The following is a 16,314-nucleotide window of genomic DNA, read 5'->3' as shown; positions in this document are numbered from 1 at the left end:
TGACTGATTTTTGAAAAAGCATAACTGGAAGGGAAAACGAAATTTTTAAGGCATGACCGTAAGGTGCAAACGCTGATTTTACCCTCATTTTATTACCATTTAAATGACTGATAATTCTTTGCGATGTTATAATGGCGATGCGCCAACATGGCCCACATACCAACCCCGCTGAGTCCCACGGACGTGTGGGACGAACGTGGGCGCCACCAAAGTTAGTTAAACACCTTGACGTGGTGACCAAAAATAGAGAAAATGAGGTGGTGCGCCATGTCTGTACATAGGTTGCGCCATGTCTGTACACGGCGGCTAGCCGGCTATATTAGAGCTAACATCGCGGCTATCTCCTCATTACAGTGCCGGCTGCATGTCATGCAAGTTCGGTCTTCTTCGTGCCGAATTTTCTTAATCGTCTGAATTTCGTATTTTGGAAATTCAAAAATTTGCCCGAATTTTTTATCTCGGATCATGGCATTGCAACGTCAAGTATTTGCTAAGGTAAGTAATTCTATTTCAGGTAAGTTCAGTCCAGGTGATGAGTCCGAATGAGTATAATTATATACTTGAGGAAGTGATTGAAGAGTATAGACAAGCTCATCTAAAAAAGTATGCATGAATTGTGGACACCTTCATGTGTAAGAAATGTTCGTAAGTGCCTGTTAGGATTTGCTCGAAAAAAGTATCCAAGAAACGATTCTGTTTGCAAGTATTACACACTAGAATTTATATTTTCCTATTAATAAAAATGGAAAATATGGAAAAATGTGTCAGAAATATGATTGACAAGCTTGTGCGATCATTTATTACACCGATCAGGATAAATGAGCCACATCAGAACTTGATTTGCCTTTTCAGAAGCACCAATTTGCTGGCCTAAAAATTTTGCCGATGCTATAAATATTGTCAATCCATGATTTAATTATCCAAAACCTGGACATTCATTACAGAATTATCGTGGCATGTTATCGTCTAATGTCTGGTCAGTGTACGCAGCAAAAGTGCAGCTTAAATGTTAAAAGAATTAAGTGGTGCAATTATGTCTCTATAAGTTAATCGGAGTGATCTTTCCGTAACGTAAGAGCGCCTTAACCTGTATAAATTCTAAAAAGAACTCCCATTCTGTGATGCCGTGGATGAAGTCTTGCCCAATTAATTACCGCGGAGTAGCTCAGCAAGAAATTCACTTCTAAAAAATGCGTTGTAGAAAACAGAAAATTGATTTATCTGTTAAGAGGTATGGTATGCAGTTACGAGAATTGCACCATACAAAAGATCGGTAAACAGTGGCGAGATTTACACTTGTAAAGAATATAACGGAGCATACTTATCTCGTGCTCATAAGATTTAGACCTCTCAGATAGGACCAGAGTCGACAAGCTTATGCAAAACTTTGTCTCTAACCAGAACTTGCCGTAAAGAGTTCAGCAATTTGGTACGTAATCATTTACTTAAGTTATGATCATTTTATTTTTTTACGTTGATTAAGAGCTCAATATTGTTTATAAGTTCGAATACCCTCAACTTATCGTTCCAATTGTTCATTCTTTGTTTTTATAAGCCGTTTAGTCATCTAAGAGTTTTCATTCCGAACAATCCCCCGAACAAAGAACCATATTCTTTACAACACTGTTGAATATCCTAGTAATGGACGTTTTTGAAAATACAGACATCAGTTTTTCTCTTGATAGTTGTAACGGGTGTTTCCCTCGCGAATTGTTAGATGAAGAGTACCGTTAGCTGTCCTCATGCAGGGTGCGGTGAAGAATAAGGGACGCTGCTCGATCTATTCAATTATCAGTAACTGTTGTCTGTAGGAATAGCTCGGCAAAGATTAGTGAATGTTTCCTTCATGAATATTTCAGCGAAGATAAATGAGCATTGCCAGCAATATATAATAGCTCGGTGAAGTGTATATAGTCACCCTGGCGTATGTAGCTTATATCGAGTGTTGCTGTAGTGCAGGAAGTCATTAGCTGCCCGCATCAGTTCGGTTGAGGAGGGCGATGCTGGCAATGCTAATGCTGAGCAAGCAATGAGGCGAGCTCAGTATATTGACTCTCGAACTGCCATGCTGGCTTGTGCAGCCCATGTTGCAGCAACCCTGGCTTGTGTCATGTTGCAAGCGTTTGTTGAAGTGGGCTGCGCCAAGCTAATTATTTGATTATTGCAGCAGCTTCTGCCTGCTCAGTATTTAATGTTGCAAGAAAATTATTAACCAGATTGTACGTCCAGCCTAATCGATCGAGAAGCATTTGCTTTCAGTAACAAACGCTGAAAAAGTTTACAGAGATTGATTCGAGATTACAGTCGCAAAATTTGTTGTGTATTCGCTAGTTTTGATACAGAGTTATATTACAATTTATGGCGTCATGGCTCGTGCAGATTATCTTGAAACTAGACTTCTTTGACGTGATCATAGTATTGTAACAGTGGCCTATCTTGTTCTTCAAGAGACAGTTTATTATCTACGTTTTATCATCAACATTACTGGGTTTGTATATTTTCCCCATTCTATAACACTTGGTCATCGTGATTACGCAAAGCTTGCATCGTAATAAATTCAGTATAAACCAATCAGCAGTTTTTAGTGGACAGTGCATAAAGTTTTCATTATCGGCATATGCAACTGCATATAACATTTATTTGTGGTTCTCATAATTGCAAATATTGTTTGTAAACTTTGCGACTTCAAAGTATTTAAAATATTTATACTAGCAGCGAGCTCAAAAAATAAGAAAAATTAATTACCGGAATTATGTTGACATTGCTGGTAACTTTCCGTTAGGCGAAAAGGCTCAGGTTCGTTTGGAATATTGCGAAATCGTCGCGGCCCACGACGTGAAATGTTAATTACCAGTTAACTCAATGCAGTAGGTATTTTAGCACATAAATTAGCATAAAGAAGCCTAATATCAGATTTTATTGGATCGAATTTATTAATACAATGATTTCTGTACACTATGAAATCAATCTCATAGACTGAACATTAATGGAGATTACTGTAGACGGTTGAGCTACGAGGACAAAGAAGTAAATAAAAATATAACTTTGAGGCGAAAAACATCCACGAATATGAGACACTATAAAATAAAGTTAACTTAGGAAGATTCAAAGGTTCGGAACAAAATCTAGAAACCTAAACCATATATTCTACCTTATTTTAAAACAAACTTTCCTGATTATGGGAGATTATAGACTAATTGGATAGTGAGAGTAAAGATTGTAGTGAATCGATCGTAACACTGCATGTAGCGCGTTAATTTATTTGGCATCACTTAAACAATTTCTGCTGATGAAAATAAAAAAGTTATTTCTGAATTGCGTTTTACATAGCCAAACAAGAATGATGAAATTGGAAATTAGTGCTTTAATATTAGAACTCTACTTTCGACTTTAGCACCCAACAGATATAGCCTTCAACGAGCTTTCTCGTTTACAGACGTTCACGTAACATCAACACCCATTATGAATTCCATGCGATCACTCTGAGACGAACTAATGAGCTCGCATATTTTGGTTCTTTGTGACATAACAGTACGATAAAAATGAGACCTTTGATCAATAAATGGTTTCAAATTGACCTTTCTTGAAGCATATAGTCGTATTTTTGGTTGAATTCATTAGACTTGCCGATGATGTACATAATATTAGTTACATGTGCCGGCTGTTGCCAAAGGCCCCCTGACCCGCTTGGGTCGCGCCCTTGTTCTGGCCCATCTGAAGGCCGATTTGTCCCTCTCTCAGGGCCCTCTGCTGGTCCTCGTCCCAGACCTTCTTATCGGCCTCCGCCATCTTGGGCCCCAGGGATGGGCCCTTGTACTCTGGATGCTTCTGCGTCTGTAGGGATGGAGATACGATTGAACTTAACGCATCAGTACGATATATGCTGAGAAAGTAATACTTTAAATGACCGATTGACCATTCCAGATATTGGTAAATTGAATATCGATGAAAATGAACTCTCTACTCAAACGCCTAGGCATAACTGAAAGGAAGTTCTTTCGTTTCACTTCCAACATTTAGAAGAAAATTTATTTCTTTTGATAATTTTCATTCTTTAATAATCACAAAGAATGTAAAATTTTGATGCATCTAAACTTGTAACTAATGAAATATTCTATGATTATCCGTGTCGAACAATATTGAGAATAAGCACAGACAAGCTACGCATCAAAGCTTTGCACTTAGAGCCTTAGGAGAACAGTTTCTTAAGAGAACAGATCAAAGGAGAACAGATCAAAGGAGAACAGATCTCCTTAGAGTCTTAGGAGAACAGAGCAAATGCCAATGGACTGGAACTCACGATTCTGCCCAAGGAGTAGAGAGAGATGACCACTTGCGGGATGTTGCGTCGCTCGAACAGGTCCGCGGTCTGGAAAATTTCTTCGTGAGGGACGCCGTATTTCTTGGCTGCCTTTTGGAATCTGAGGAGAATGATACTTTTTTAGGAGAAATGTTCAATATTCTTTTGTGTTTTATGTGAACGATTCTATTGCGTCTCTTTGAAATCGGCAAAACTCACGTGCTTTACTTGCAACAATTCTCAAAAGTCCCCAAAGGTAATAATAACCTTCGTATATATAATTATGATGGTGATTCTACAGCATATTTTCTGATTCAATTTTAATAATTTCTTGTCAAACTAAAATTGTTTATGCATTGCTGATTGTTAGTAAAGGTCAATCATTAACGATGTCAGTACAGTTAAATTTAACCTAATAAATACATCTTCACTGCCCCACTAACAAAAATGTTTGAGCTAGTTCGTGAACGGTCGGACCAACCTCTCGATGTTCTCCATGAGTTTGAATGAGCCGCCCGAGGTCTGTATTTTATTCACGGAGCCTGGCTCGAGTTTGTTCATAAGTCTGCAGAGAATAACTCCGTCCTTGAGAACGTCTTCGAAGGCACCTGGCGGCAAGGGTTCCTCCAGCACCGCGGCGATCCAGTCCAGCACCTCCTGTTCCAGCTCCTTGTTTCGGCCCTGAATAGATAATAATACGGATGAACCATAGAATAATTAAACAATTACACAGATTGGTTAAATCGAGGTGGGGACATGTGATAATAGGGAACTAAATTTGAAAAATATATTTAAGAGACTTAATTAATTATTCTTGTTGAGAGTTTCTCTATTATTATTTTAATAGATTATACTGGAACTACGCAAAGTAATATGCTTTAGGTTGTAAGAGATTTGCATGAACTTATCATAAATGCAGAAATTATTTCAGGAATATGAGAAGAGAGGAAAATTCTTTTCGTTTTACGAGAATACTTATTGTCGGCTGAAAATAATTCGTGACAAACGAGACACAAAATCATGGTTGAAATGATGCACGACTGCGGCTCCCTTTTCACTTGAGCGCCCGTGCAGCTAGGATCGTGACAGCTACACGATTTTTGCCCAAAACAATTTCAGTATATAGAATAATTCATTATATATGAATGAAAATTAAGCCATTAAACACCTATAACCTAACAATGCCACTTAAAGAGACACAATCGTGTAATCTTACTCGTTGTAAAATTTCGGCTTCAAGCCCCGAAATAGCGAAAACCTATTTACAGGGAAACAACGAAGCGATTAGCAATTCTGAATATAACTGCTCGACTGGGGAAATTAATTTTCGTTGTATTTCCTAGAACTCTACAGCAATATGTAGGAAATTTCGAGTTGGTGAACGAATTTTCTTGCAACAATATTACTAATAAAATTGTTTAAAAGCTTGTTTGTAATTTTTGGTGATTATCTGTGCTACGTATTGGAGTGACAAAAGTTTTCTAAAATTTAATGAATAATGACGTTTACAAATGTTATGTAGAATTCTCAATGAAGGAATATAGAATTCTGTACAAGTAAATGTTCATAGAATTAATTATTACATAGATTTAATTTTAAGAAGAGAAGCCCAAACTCGTGGAAATTTCATAGAAAAAAAAAGAAGAAATTGGTGTAACGAAGATAAAAAAAATTGCAACCTGAGTAATATTGTGGGCGCTGACTGAGGACATGAACTTGGCACGCGCTCGGGGAAGAATAATTGAGCTTTTTATTTCATTTTAATTATCCTCGTATCTTTACTGGCTTTTAAATGTATCTATGTTCTGATTCTCGATTGCTCATAGAACAGGGTGAGCAATATTTATAACAATTGAGTATCAATCACTTGATATGCTTTTCACATGTATTCAAGTTTTTTTTTAAATTTTGGTTTGTATTCGTGTGCTAGTTTAATTCATATGAGTGAGATTCCTTTAAGAATCTATATAAAAAAGTTTACGTAAAAATTCAGAAAAAAGTCACCCTTATAAGATTAGTTCAAAGCAATATTTCAGTTAATCCACTTAATACCACAATGCCAATGTAATTGTCCGTTGCCAATGAAAATCGTCGTTTGATTTAGGTCACGTTCAATATGTTAGAAATTCACTTTTATTTTTCCAGAGATTCCATCGGGCGGCAGCTCCGTAAATCTGTGGCGGCAAAGCGCTTCATTAACTCCAGCTCTTAATTATAAGAGCGACTCTCGGCGCCGCTGCCAACTTTTATTCGCATCCAAGACTTTGGAATCGCGGTGCTCGATTATATCGCTTCTAGAAATTAAGGGAAAATTTTTAAGCAACATGAGGGTTCGAGTCTTAAATTACAGGGCGCTTTCTCGCCTCTGATGAGCTTAACCTTAATTGAGGCGATCTTTCAAACAAATCTTGCGCAAAATTTTCCAACGATGAAAGAAATGAATGGCTAACTCGTATTTACTTACGATTGAAAGTTCCGCAGTATTTAAAAGGTGACTTCTTAACAAAGCATATGAATGGTATTGTTGTGATTTGAGAGATAATTATTAAACCGTTTATAATATTTTAATATCATTAATTGCTCAAAAATTGTATGCACTTAAAAATGGTTTATTAATCTCCCATGCTGCACTGAATATAGTTGCCTTGGGATCACTTATTCCCGTTTATTAGCGCATTTTCTCATTTATGGAAAAAAGCGCTATTGTGCTCGATATGTCCGTCCGTCTGTCCGTCTGTCTGTCAGTCCGTGACTTCACGTTCTCGTCGACGAGAAAATGCGCTCTCTGTCACTCACTGCAGTGGGCACTGAGTTATATTTTTTTAAAATCTTCATCTGTTTTTTTGTCATTTTGTCGATAATTTATAATGGAAGTTGACACCTTCTTTCAAACGTTCTGTGGTTTTTAGATATATCGTGAAGTTTTTTATATCGGTGGCGTTCGCTGCCACCTGTCGGGCCCTGATGACTGCACCAGATGGCGTATAAATACACCGCTGCTCCGCCTGTCTCTCATGAGTGTGTTCATGACTATTTTCGTCATCTCATCTTGGTAACTGAGGTAGCAAATACCTCAGTTGTAGGGCCTCTTATCACAGTATTAATTTGTTGTTAGATGTTACATTAAAATAGTTATTTTACTTTCAACTTCCGTTTTCTGGGTTCTTCATAGATTTCGGTATAGCAGCGGTGAGCTCTCTCACACATTAATAGTAATGAATATGGGCTCGGCATTACCGATATCATCGGACATAGAACAAAACTGCAATTGGTTATTATTAAAACAAGTTCCGTGTTTTTAATCAGGACGAATACTCATTGCATTGCTTTTTTGCTTGATCTCTGATTTCCTAGCACGTGCGTTCAGATAATCAAACTACAACGAAAACATAGGAAATGATCTGATCCACTTTGGGAACTGATTCAGCCAACTTAGAAGTGAAGTCATAAAAGTTCGGTTAAAGAGCTGTACAAACAGTTGGGATGGCTAAGAATTACAAACACTGCCAGTGCAATGGCTTGTCTGACTCGGGCACAGGTGTTCGCTTCTGGCGTGAAATGTCACAACATCGCTCATAAATCTTCTAGTGCAACAACTGTATATAGGGCTTAACACGAGCTTTTTGCTTTGGGTACTAACTTTTTCAGATTTTTAAGTCCTAAATGTGATTTGTATCAAAATTTCTTATCGATTTATTTGTAGCGCATTAATAGCATATAATTTAAAGTCATGAATGGATGTTTTGAACCCACAATAGTGAATTATATTTGCTTCTTACTTAAAAGCACTAAAGTGAATATGCACAAAAAATAGTGCTTCGGCTGATACGTTTTTGAAGTTTAATTGGGAGATAAATGAAGTTGGAGTTCAAACCCGGCGAACACGTCTAAATTTTAAACGTAAAAGATGTAAATTTACCCCAAAACTTGAGCCCAGTCAGTCATAATGACTATGACAGGAGTGTGCAGCGAATACAATGTTTGTACTAGGTAGCAGCTGTTATAAAAAAAGATAAAATGTCATATTATAAGTTAAAATGTCATACATTATTGGCGGAAAGAGAATTGGTTCGCAGCGTTTAATTTTCCCAGAAATTGGCTGACGCCTTTCGCATGTTATGAATAAACGTATAGAAGAAATTGCACAATGTGGGGAACAAATTTTATTGAAAATCGCATTATCAGTGGAGTTTAAATTCATCTTTCGATTAATGTTACTGGAACAAAGATGTTTAGTTACATCAACCGTAGTCATTATAGTCATTACATCAACTATAATTATTTCATCCAAGCACGGTTGAGTAATGTTATTTAACTTGTTAATTCTACCCATAGGAAGTACAGAAGATTGTATTACATAAGAAGGAATTAATTATTGTCACGATCGGAATCAAGATTTTCATGTCCCGCTTATACACCGGTCAACAATTCTGTTTCAGAGGAGATCAGTAATCTGTCCGTTTTTTCAACCTTGAAACCCAGGACAGAATTCCTGTCAACTAAGGAAATTCCCACACGCTCATCAACAGTTAAATCAGTATTTAAAACTGATAGTACGATGATACAGACTAAAACCGAACGAGATTCATCCGATGAACCTAATTATTCTCGAATTCTAAATATCAAAGTTCATAACTTACCACCATGCTGGCTAGTAGTTCTTTCTACGTGTACAAGTATCCCAGATGAAAGTTGGTTGAAGCCACCAGCTGAGTCGTATACGGCGGATCTCACGAGACTGGGCCGCGGTGCCAAACTTTACTGCAGCAGCGGCCCGGCAGCGGCTGAGGTGGGCAGGCAGCGCCTCCAACACCCACAACCTCGGGCGCACCTGAGCTTTGGCTTGGCACGCGACCTTGCAAGCGTGATTATGCCTGATATTTTCTTGTTTTCTTGTATGTTATCTCTGGGGTGGATGAAATGTGCAATACGTCGATAGCATTGCGTGACACTCTCGTCTATATTATCTCTGAAATAGTGAAATGCTCCATAGCGCGATGGTATGGCATTGCGCTGAGTTTAATAATATCTATGATAGTTATGAAGTACACAATAACGCGATAGTATTGCGCAATGCTCCCTGAAGTAGTATCTGTGTTGCACATAATATGTGCAGTAACGCTAAATTATTGCGAAAGTCTTTCTTCAGTATTTTGTTCGGTGCACGTGATATGTGCGCAAAAGGGATGGTATTGCGTACTGTTACTTAAGTAATTTATGCGACGAGCATAAAATGTGCACTAAAGATATAGTTCGCGACGCCATCTTGTTAAGTTTTAAAGACGCTATCATATTGCTGGGAAATTGATTCGCTATTATCGCAAAACTTGTAAGTGTGAAATGGTGGAAAGGGCAATTAATTAAATTAGTTTTTTTGCGGTGTTCAAGGCTGCGATGATCACATAATAATAATTGTCACTTTATTGGGCAAGATTTGGGTACGTTGCTAAAATAATTTTTAATTAACAATTCCTTCAACGCTATTAAATGGCGTTCGATTGTCGCAAATGCAATGAAACGAAAATTGGCCGTAGTATTTGTACCGTTATCGGTCTGATTATGATGCTTTGTTGGCAAAATAAGTAAGGTTCGATAGGTTCACAGCAGCAAACGAATTGTGATGAAGACTCGAACTACCGAGGAGTTTCGAGGTTTTCCTCAATTGATCTTTCAATCAAACGAAGATAGAGGCAATTTCCTTTTAATTAAAGTTGTCAATCAAAACTCAAAATTAACAGAGAGCTCGATCATTAATTTCTGATTATTAAAACCCCACAACCAAACCGTGCCTTAGGAGTTCACTTCCCTCTTTTGAATAATTAAAATATTTTACTCAAAGTAAAAACTTTTAGAAGTAAAAATTCCACAAAATTACACCACAGCTTGTACCCTAAAAATTATAGTTTTCCTCAAAAATACCAGCCACCTTGGATTTTTCTTTATTTGTGCAAAGCCCCATCGCTCACTGCTCAGAAGAGAGGTGAAGAGATGGGAAGACATGAAAAGAGAAAAAAATAGAGAAGAGGAAAATAAAATAAGAGAAGAAGAGTAGATAAGAGAAGCCCCATCGCCTACTGCTCAGAAGAGAGGAGAAGAGATGGGAAGACATGAAAAGAGAAGAGAAATAGAGAAGAGGAAAAGAAAATAAGAGATGAAGAGACGAGAAGCGGAGAAGAGAAGCCTCATCGCTCACTGCACAGAAGAGAAGAAGAGAAAAGAAGCCTCATCGCTCATTGCAGAAAAGAGAGGTGGCCGTCCGAAGGCAAGGTGCCTAAACAAAAGAACTCCATTTAGATATGATTACCCTTCCGACCTCAGCTTCTTTGTTCTCTTCCTGGGCCTTCCATCATCTCGCTCCTCAATGGGCAAAGTTACAGTGAATCCCTGCAGCAGCAAAGCCAGCAGGCTCATAAGTGCACCTCGTACCTTACTTCTAAAGCCGAGACTCCAAAGAAATAGGTCGAGAAAATTTATCGGAACTGAAGACGCCCGGACTAGATACTCATCATTGTTTTGTGTTCAAGCGGAATGTATTGATGTACAATCAGCTTCAAAATGGATTTTAAAGAGCGAATTCGTACCTACAACGAAATATGATTCTAAGGAGCAGTTTTAGATTTTATAAATGAAGTAAATTGATTCAAGTTAATGTTGAAAATGTTGCAAATCGACTTTTTGTTCGTTGAAATTAAGTCTTAAATAGTAAATTTTTAATTTCATGTATAAATGTACAGACGCATATCGGGTGATTTCGTAACTTTTGTGGCAATAATGATACTGTTTGTATCCAAAATAGTAATTTTATTATATACTAAAAATAATCATTTTTGGTAAATGTGCAACACCTTAGTGCGTAAAATGTTGGTTTATAGTATTCATAACATTGTGCTTTCATCTTCATTCTCATGTCAGCATGTCAGTGGTTATATATCAGAATTAACGAATTAACAGGGACTATATACATTAATGCAATATTCAAAAGTAATATACAATATACATCATTTCACAATCCACGCACTAGCACATTTGATACGAACTGATGCACAAAATCGTCCTGGAGATCCGGCTTGTTGATTTCGTGGCCACAGCAAGTTTTTTTTCTATCCAAAGAAACGAGAGGAGGCCCATGCTTTGCTACCTCCTTATCGTCACTCCCGCGATGACAGTTCACGTTAATACACAAAAACTTTCGACATGAGATAATTGGATTGCTATTGGGATCAAGAATTTTCTACAATATGAACGATGCCAGCATAATTTTTTCACAGAACTCTTATAACGTAAATTTTTAGCGCATTTCCTCTTTTATCGGAAAAAGCGCTATTTTGCTCGCCATGTCCGTCCGTCCGTATGTCTGTCCGTCTGTCTGTCCGTGAATTCACGTTTTCGTCAACGAGAAAATGCGCTTTCTGGCACTCACTGCAGTGAGTACTGAGTAATATTTTTTGCTATTTGAGAGTTAAGATCCACTTACTGCATGTGTTGCCTCTATTCAGTTCTGTGTGATATTCAAGACATTAACATAATGTTCAAATGTTCAGGTATTTAATAATTTACTAAACTAATATTTCGAACAGTGTGAATATTAGTCTCTCGAACAAAAATATTCCTTGTGTAGTTTAAATGGAATCATTGCGTTACATCGCACAGCTGTACATGTATACGTCCGATGTTCGGCCTGCTAAGACGAAAACGGAGATTAGATGAAATATCTCAATCATAATTCATCATAAATGTAAATTTCACCTGCCTTAAATGATTGAATATTTGAACTTCAAACCTAGGCCATTTCTGCAAAAATGCAAAACACGTTTGCTGTGCAATGCCATCCGACAGATGTGTCAGTGAAGTTACAAATAACATTTTTCATAATTTTATATTCTCATACATTCGTATTATAAAATATTTAGAATTTTTATTTGAAAATGTGAGGCTCATTCATGCATGATATCATTCACGAACTCAGAACGTGTAATTGAGGCTTAGCAGCCGACTAAATATTCCGATTTTTTCCCTAACATCCGTCCGAGCGCAACGCTATTTTAGCTTCGTTAGCTCACCGTTCACTGCTCGGAAATAACAAACCCTTCGTCCGCGCAATATTTATTAGAAGCCTGTAAACCTTCCGGCTGCTAATGTGACGCTCCTCAAGCACTTCACGTAGAAGAGTAACGAACGAGCGTTAAATTTAGCGTGGAGAAGTTACCTGGCCGCGTTCAGGCGAGACGCCAACTCGTTGTGCTACACACGTGTGACGTTCAGCTGAACGCTCGTATTTATTCACTTATTTCCGCTGACACGTCCAGTGAATTACGACCGCAACGCAGGGTCTAGTGGCTGATCGCTTAGCTTAATGAAATTGGATATAAACTTTATTTGAACCTATTAAACCCTTAAATAAAACACCCGTAAGTAATATTTTTATGATCGGAGTCTTATTTTATTCCTACATAACTTTGTAACATGATATGCGCAGCATTACCTAAATTTATCCGTAGAAATTAGTCCCGAGAAATAAATTTTGCAATTTTATCAATTTGGTATATATATCAGTGAACCATAAATATTCATTGCCACAGAACGCGGAATAAAAAGGAATCTTTAAACAAATTTATGGATAATTTGCTTGCTCCTCGGATTATATTGTGACCGTAAATGTCTACTTGGTCATTTTAGGTTACGTAACCTGACAGTAGTCTTGTTTTGAATGAATGCATTTGGATTCAAAATATCTTGACATAATTGAAAAAGCCCAACCAGCTAGTGTACCAACATGGGCAGAATGAGAACTGCATTGAAACGACAAGCATTTTCTACAGCTTTTGTGCTGGTCGTAAAGTGAGCTATTATATAGGCTATTATATTAAGTAATGACTTAATTCTTTCATGTCTACAGAGTCTGGTGTGTCAAAACATGCTATTAAATTGCATCCAAAATTTGCAGACGCTGAGCAAGCGCGACGCTGAGCAGGAGCAAGCTGCTCTAGCGTGGCTTTATGCCGTGTCTGGAGAAGTTCCTCCTAAGGGAGACGTGCCATATGAATATCAGCTCAGGGACGGCATACTGCTATGCAAGGCCATCAACAAACTCCTGCCAGGATCAGTGACGAGCATCAGCACATCCGACAGCCACTTCAAGATGATGGAGAATATCAACAAGTGAGCTATTCTTTATGACGCAATTCTTGGAAAACGCGATTCGGTATCATGAAAAATTTGTAGGAGGTTACTCTATCCTTCATATGCATTATAGTCGAAATAAATTGGATGAATAAGAACCGTTCGACCGTTCCAATGAACATAAAGACCTCCGTTCCAATAAACAGATATTAAAAAATTTGTTTGTTGTTATAATAGAACATCGAAGGAAATTACTTTAAAACTGCAAGCACAATTCATAAATGTCAACGATTATGATATTATTCTATTTTGTTATGTTAATGAGCAAGCCTCTAAGATATGAGCTTCTACTCTCAACTGACATTGCAAATAATGCTTAACTATCACAAAAAGAATTTCAACAGTTTGTTAAGTGCTAATTTGTTCACAAGACATTGTTGTTCATTATTGCAGTCGTGCCCTCGTGCGAAGAGAAAATGCGACAATGCTAACAACTCCACGGAGTTTAAGTCTGATATTTGATTTACCTATCAATTGGCAATTTAGGTGCTCACAACACTTTTGAACAGCTGCCCTCAGGTTAACTGTGCAATGTCCCAATAATGTCCTATGTAATAACGTGAATAACTTTACTGTCTTTATTACTAAACACAGACTTTCAATTGATTTCAACATAAAACCAAACATTACATTCGGTATCATCATTTCGGTACTTTACGTAGTACACACGATCTATTGAACGAACGTAACCACCATTAGATAATAATAATAATAATAAAAATAATAATAATAACAATAATAATAATAACAATAATAATAAGAATAATAATAATGATAATAATTTCTACTTCGAGGTTCACGGCGGCGTGCAATAAGTACGGCGTGCCAGACGTTGACCTCTTCCAGACCGTGGATTTGTTTGAGTTCAAGGACATCGCCTCTGTCACGGGGACAATCTTCGCGCTCGGCCGAACTGTGAGTCTATATATTGGACTGTCAATTTCCATGTGTACGTCAGATCTGTATTAATTACGTGATATTATGTGTATCGGGTCATAGAAATATCAATTAAAAATTAGAATATTGTTCAGTTTCGGTTTTTAGGTATGGTTAGTTTGAGAAAAGGTATTCTCTTGATATTTCTGAGGATGGTTAGACGAGGTGCCAAAAACTTAACATTGATGTCGCTATCTCAAGGTTGATCGTTAACAATTAAAATGAAATACAGACTACACTTCTAATAACTGAGGAACTGTAACTGCTTCCTGTGCTTATTTACTGGATTATTCAGGATATATTTCTCAATGTCAAATTTTGTTATTACCGTGAAAATGATTGCTTGTGAAAAGTTTAATGTTAAATCAAGCTTCACGCTGCTAAATTATTTAATGGTGTTCATCGCATACATATTCGATTAAGAAAACCATCTTAAAAGAAATTTAGTACTCGCAGTAAAGGCTTATGGATGCAATAACCCAATGTAAAATAAAACCTTTATGTTTATGTTTACCCCTTTATTAAATTATATTAAATTTAAAGTTAAAGATAAGTTTAAAACAAATTCATGTTTTAATCCTCAATGGAAAATAATATTGAATGTGTCCTCCACTAACATAACCGTATCCTCGTTGTAGACATACAAGCACCCGGAATATACCGGACCTACTCTTGGGCCACGTCCGTCTGAAGCGCAGGCCCGGGAGTGGACCGAAGAGCAGTTGCGGGCCGGTCAGGGCGTTATCGGGCTGCAGGCTGGCTCAAACAAGGGGGCCTCACAGGCGGGCTCGAACTACGGGGCTACAAGGAAGGTCCTGCTTAATAAATAGAAGAAAGTCCGACTCGAAATGTAGGAAAGCCTTAATCGAAAAGTAGGAAAATTCTACTTGTAAAGTATGAAAGAGCATCTTGAGAAGTAAGTAAGTCCTACATGGAAAAGAGGAAAGTCCTACACGAAAACTAGGAAATTCTTACTCGAAAAGTAGGAAATTTCTGCTTGGAAAGTAGGAGAGAGATGAAGCAGTGGAAGAAAAGCATACAACAAATCTTTGCACTAAAATATCTTCTTAGAAATGACTATTGATTGTAATTAAATTCCTAAGTCTAAACTGAAAATGGAACGTAATGTCTATGCATAACGTAGGCTAAAATACTTTGTAAAGACATTGTTTGATTGTTGAACATTTTTTTAGAATGAAAGCTCAATTCATCCTAATTTTTGGTCTGAAATCAAGGCGCTGTGAAACCAAATGCATTTTCAATTTTTTTGTAATACCAGCAAAATCTTCCCAGAATACCAACAAATCCTCTGTAAGAAACAATTGAAGTCAAGTCTCTGCTTAAAAGAATGAGAACTATTCCTTAGTTAACCGAATCTTCAATAATATCAGGTTTCCACATATAATTTTTGCATTCTCTTGGCCGCTTGATATTTTCAAAATAGTTCTGAAAATATTCTCAAAATATTATTTATAGCTATGCGAAATTACATTTGTTTTGTAATAAAAATTTGAATGAAAACAATATGTTTAAACTGATTTTTTCTTCATTACATTAAAAGGCTGATTTTATACAGAGGAGACAGTTGTTAAATAATGTAAAATCAGTATTTTCTTCTGATTTGTTAATAACTTTTCATCTCTTACACAAGGTCATTGATGAGAAGCAACCGTCGAGAAGCTTGCTTTGAACAGTTCATTCGATGCTTATTAACTCTGGTATATAAATTTACGTTGTTTGGTATGTTTGTGTTTTTGTGTTAATACAAGATTAACATGGGCGTTTTCAACGTTAAACCTCACCAGGATGACAATTTTCTCTAATCACCACAAATTTGCTTCAAAATCGTCCACTAAAACTTTTCGCCTGATTAATCGTACAGCGTGACTGAGGCAAGT

General features: G+C 37.1%; 2 protein-coding genes across 2 annotated transcripts; one reads left to right on the top strand and one right to left on the bottom strand.

Annotated features, from left to right (window-relative positions):
* The first annotated feature begins 329 nt into the window (after window positions 1-329).
* On the top strand, window positions 330-15,867 carry LOC108673443 (muscle-specific protein 20). Its single transcript, XM_018161277.2, has 4 exons — window positions 330-495; window positions 13,245-13,459; window positions 14,275-14,395; window positions 15,055-15,867. Exons 1-4 carry the CDS (start codon window positions 466-468, stop codon window positions 15,244-15,246), a joined length of 558 nt encoding a protein of 185 aa, XP_018016766.1. The 5' UTR covers window positions 330-465; the 3' UTR covers window positions 15,247-15,867.
* On the bottom strand, window positions 2,899-9,074 carry LOC108673444 (muscle-specific protein 20). The gene is made up of 4 exons (XM_018161278.2): window positions 8,941-9,074; window positions 4,782-4,981; window positions 4,301-4,421; window positions 2,899-3,834 (listed from the first exon to the last, which is right to left on the bottom strand). The coding sequence occupies exons 1-4, from the start codon at window positions 8,944-8,946 to the stop codon at window positions 3,649-3,651; spliced, it is 513 nt and encodes a 170-aa protein (XP_018016767.1). The 5' UTR covers window positions 8,947-9,074; the 3' UTR covers window positions 2,899-3,648.
* Window positions 15,868-16,314: the final 447 nt, after the last annotated feature.

The sequence above is a fragment of the Hyalella azteca genome, unplaced genomic scaffold (genome assembly GCF_000764305.2).
Source record: "Hyalella azteca isolate HAZT.00-mixed unplaced genomic scaffold, Hazt_2.0.2 contig17967, whole genome shotgun sequence".
Classification (NCBI taxonomy): Eukaryota; Metazoa; Arthropoda; class Malacostraca; order Amphipoda; family Hyalellidae; genus Hyalella; species Hyalella azteca.
This window is presented reverse-complemented; position numbering and strand designations above follow the sequence as displayed.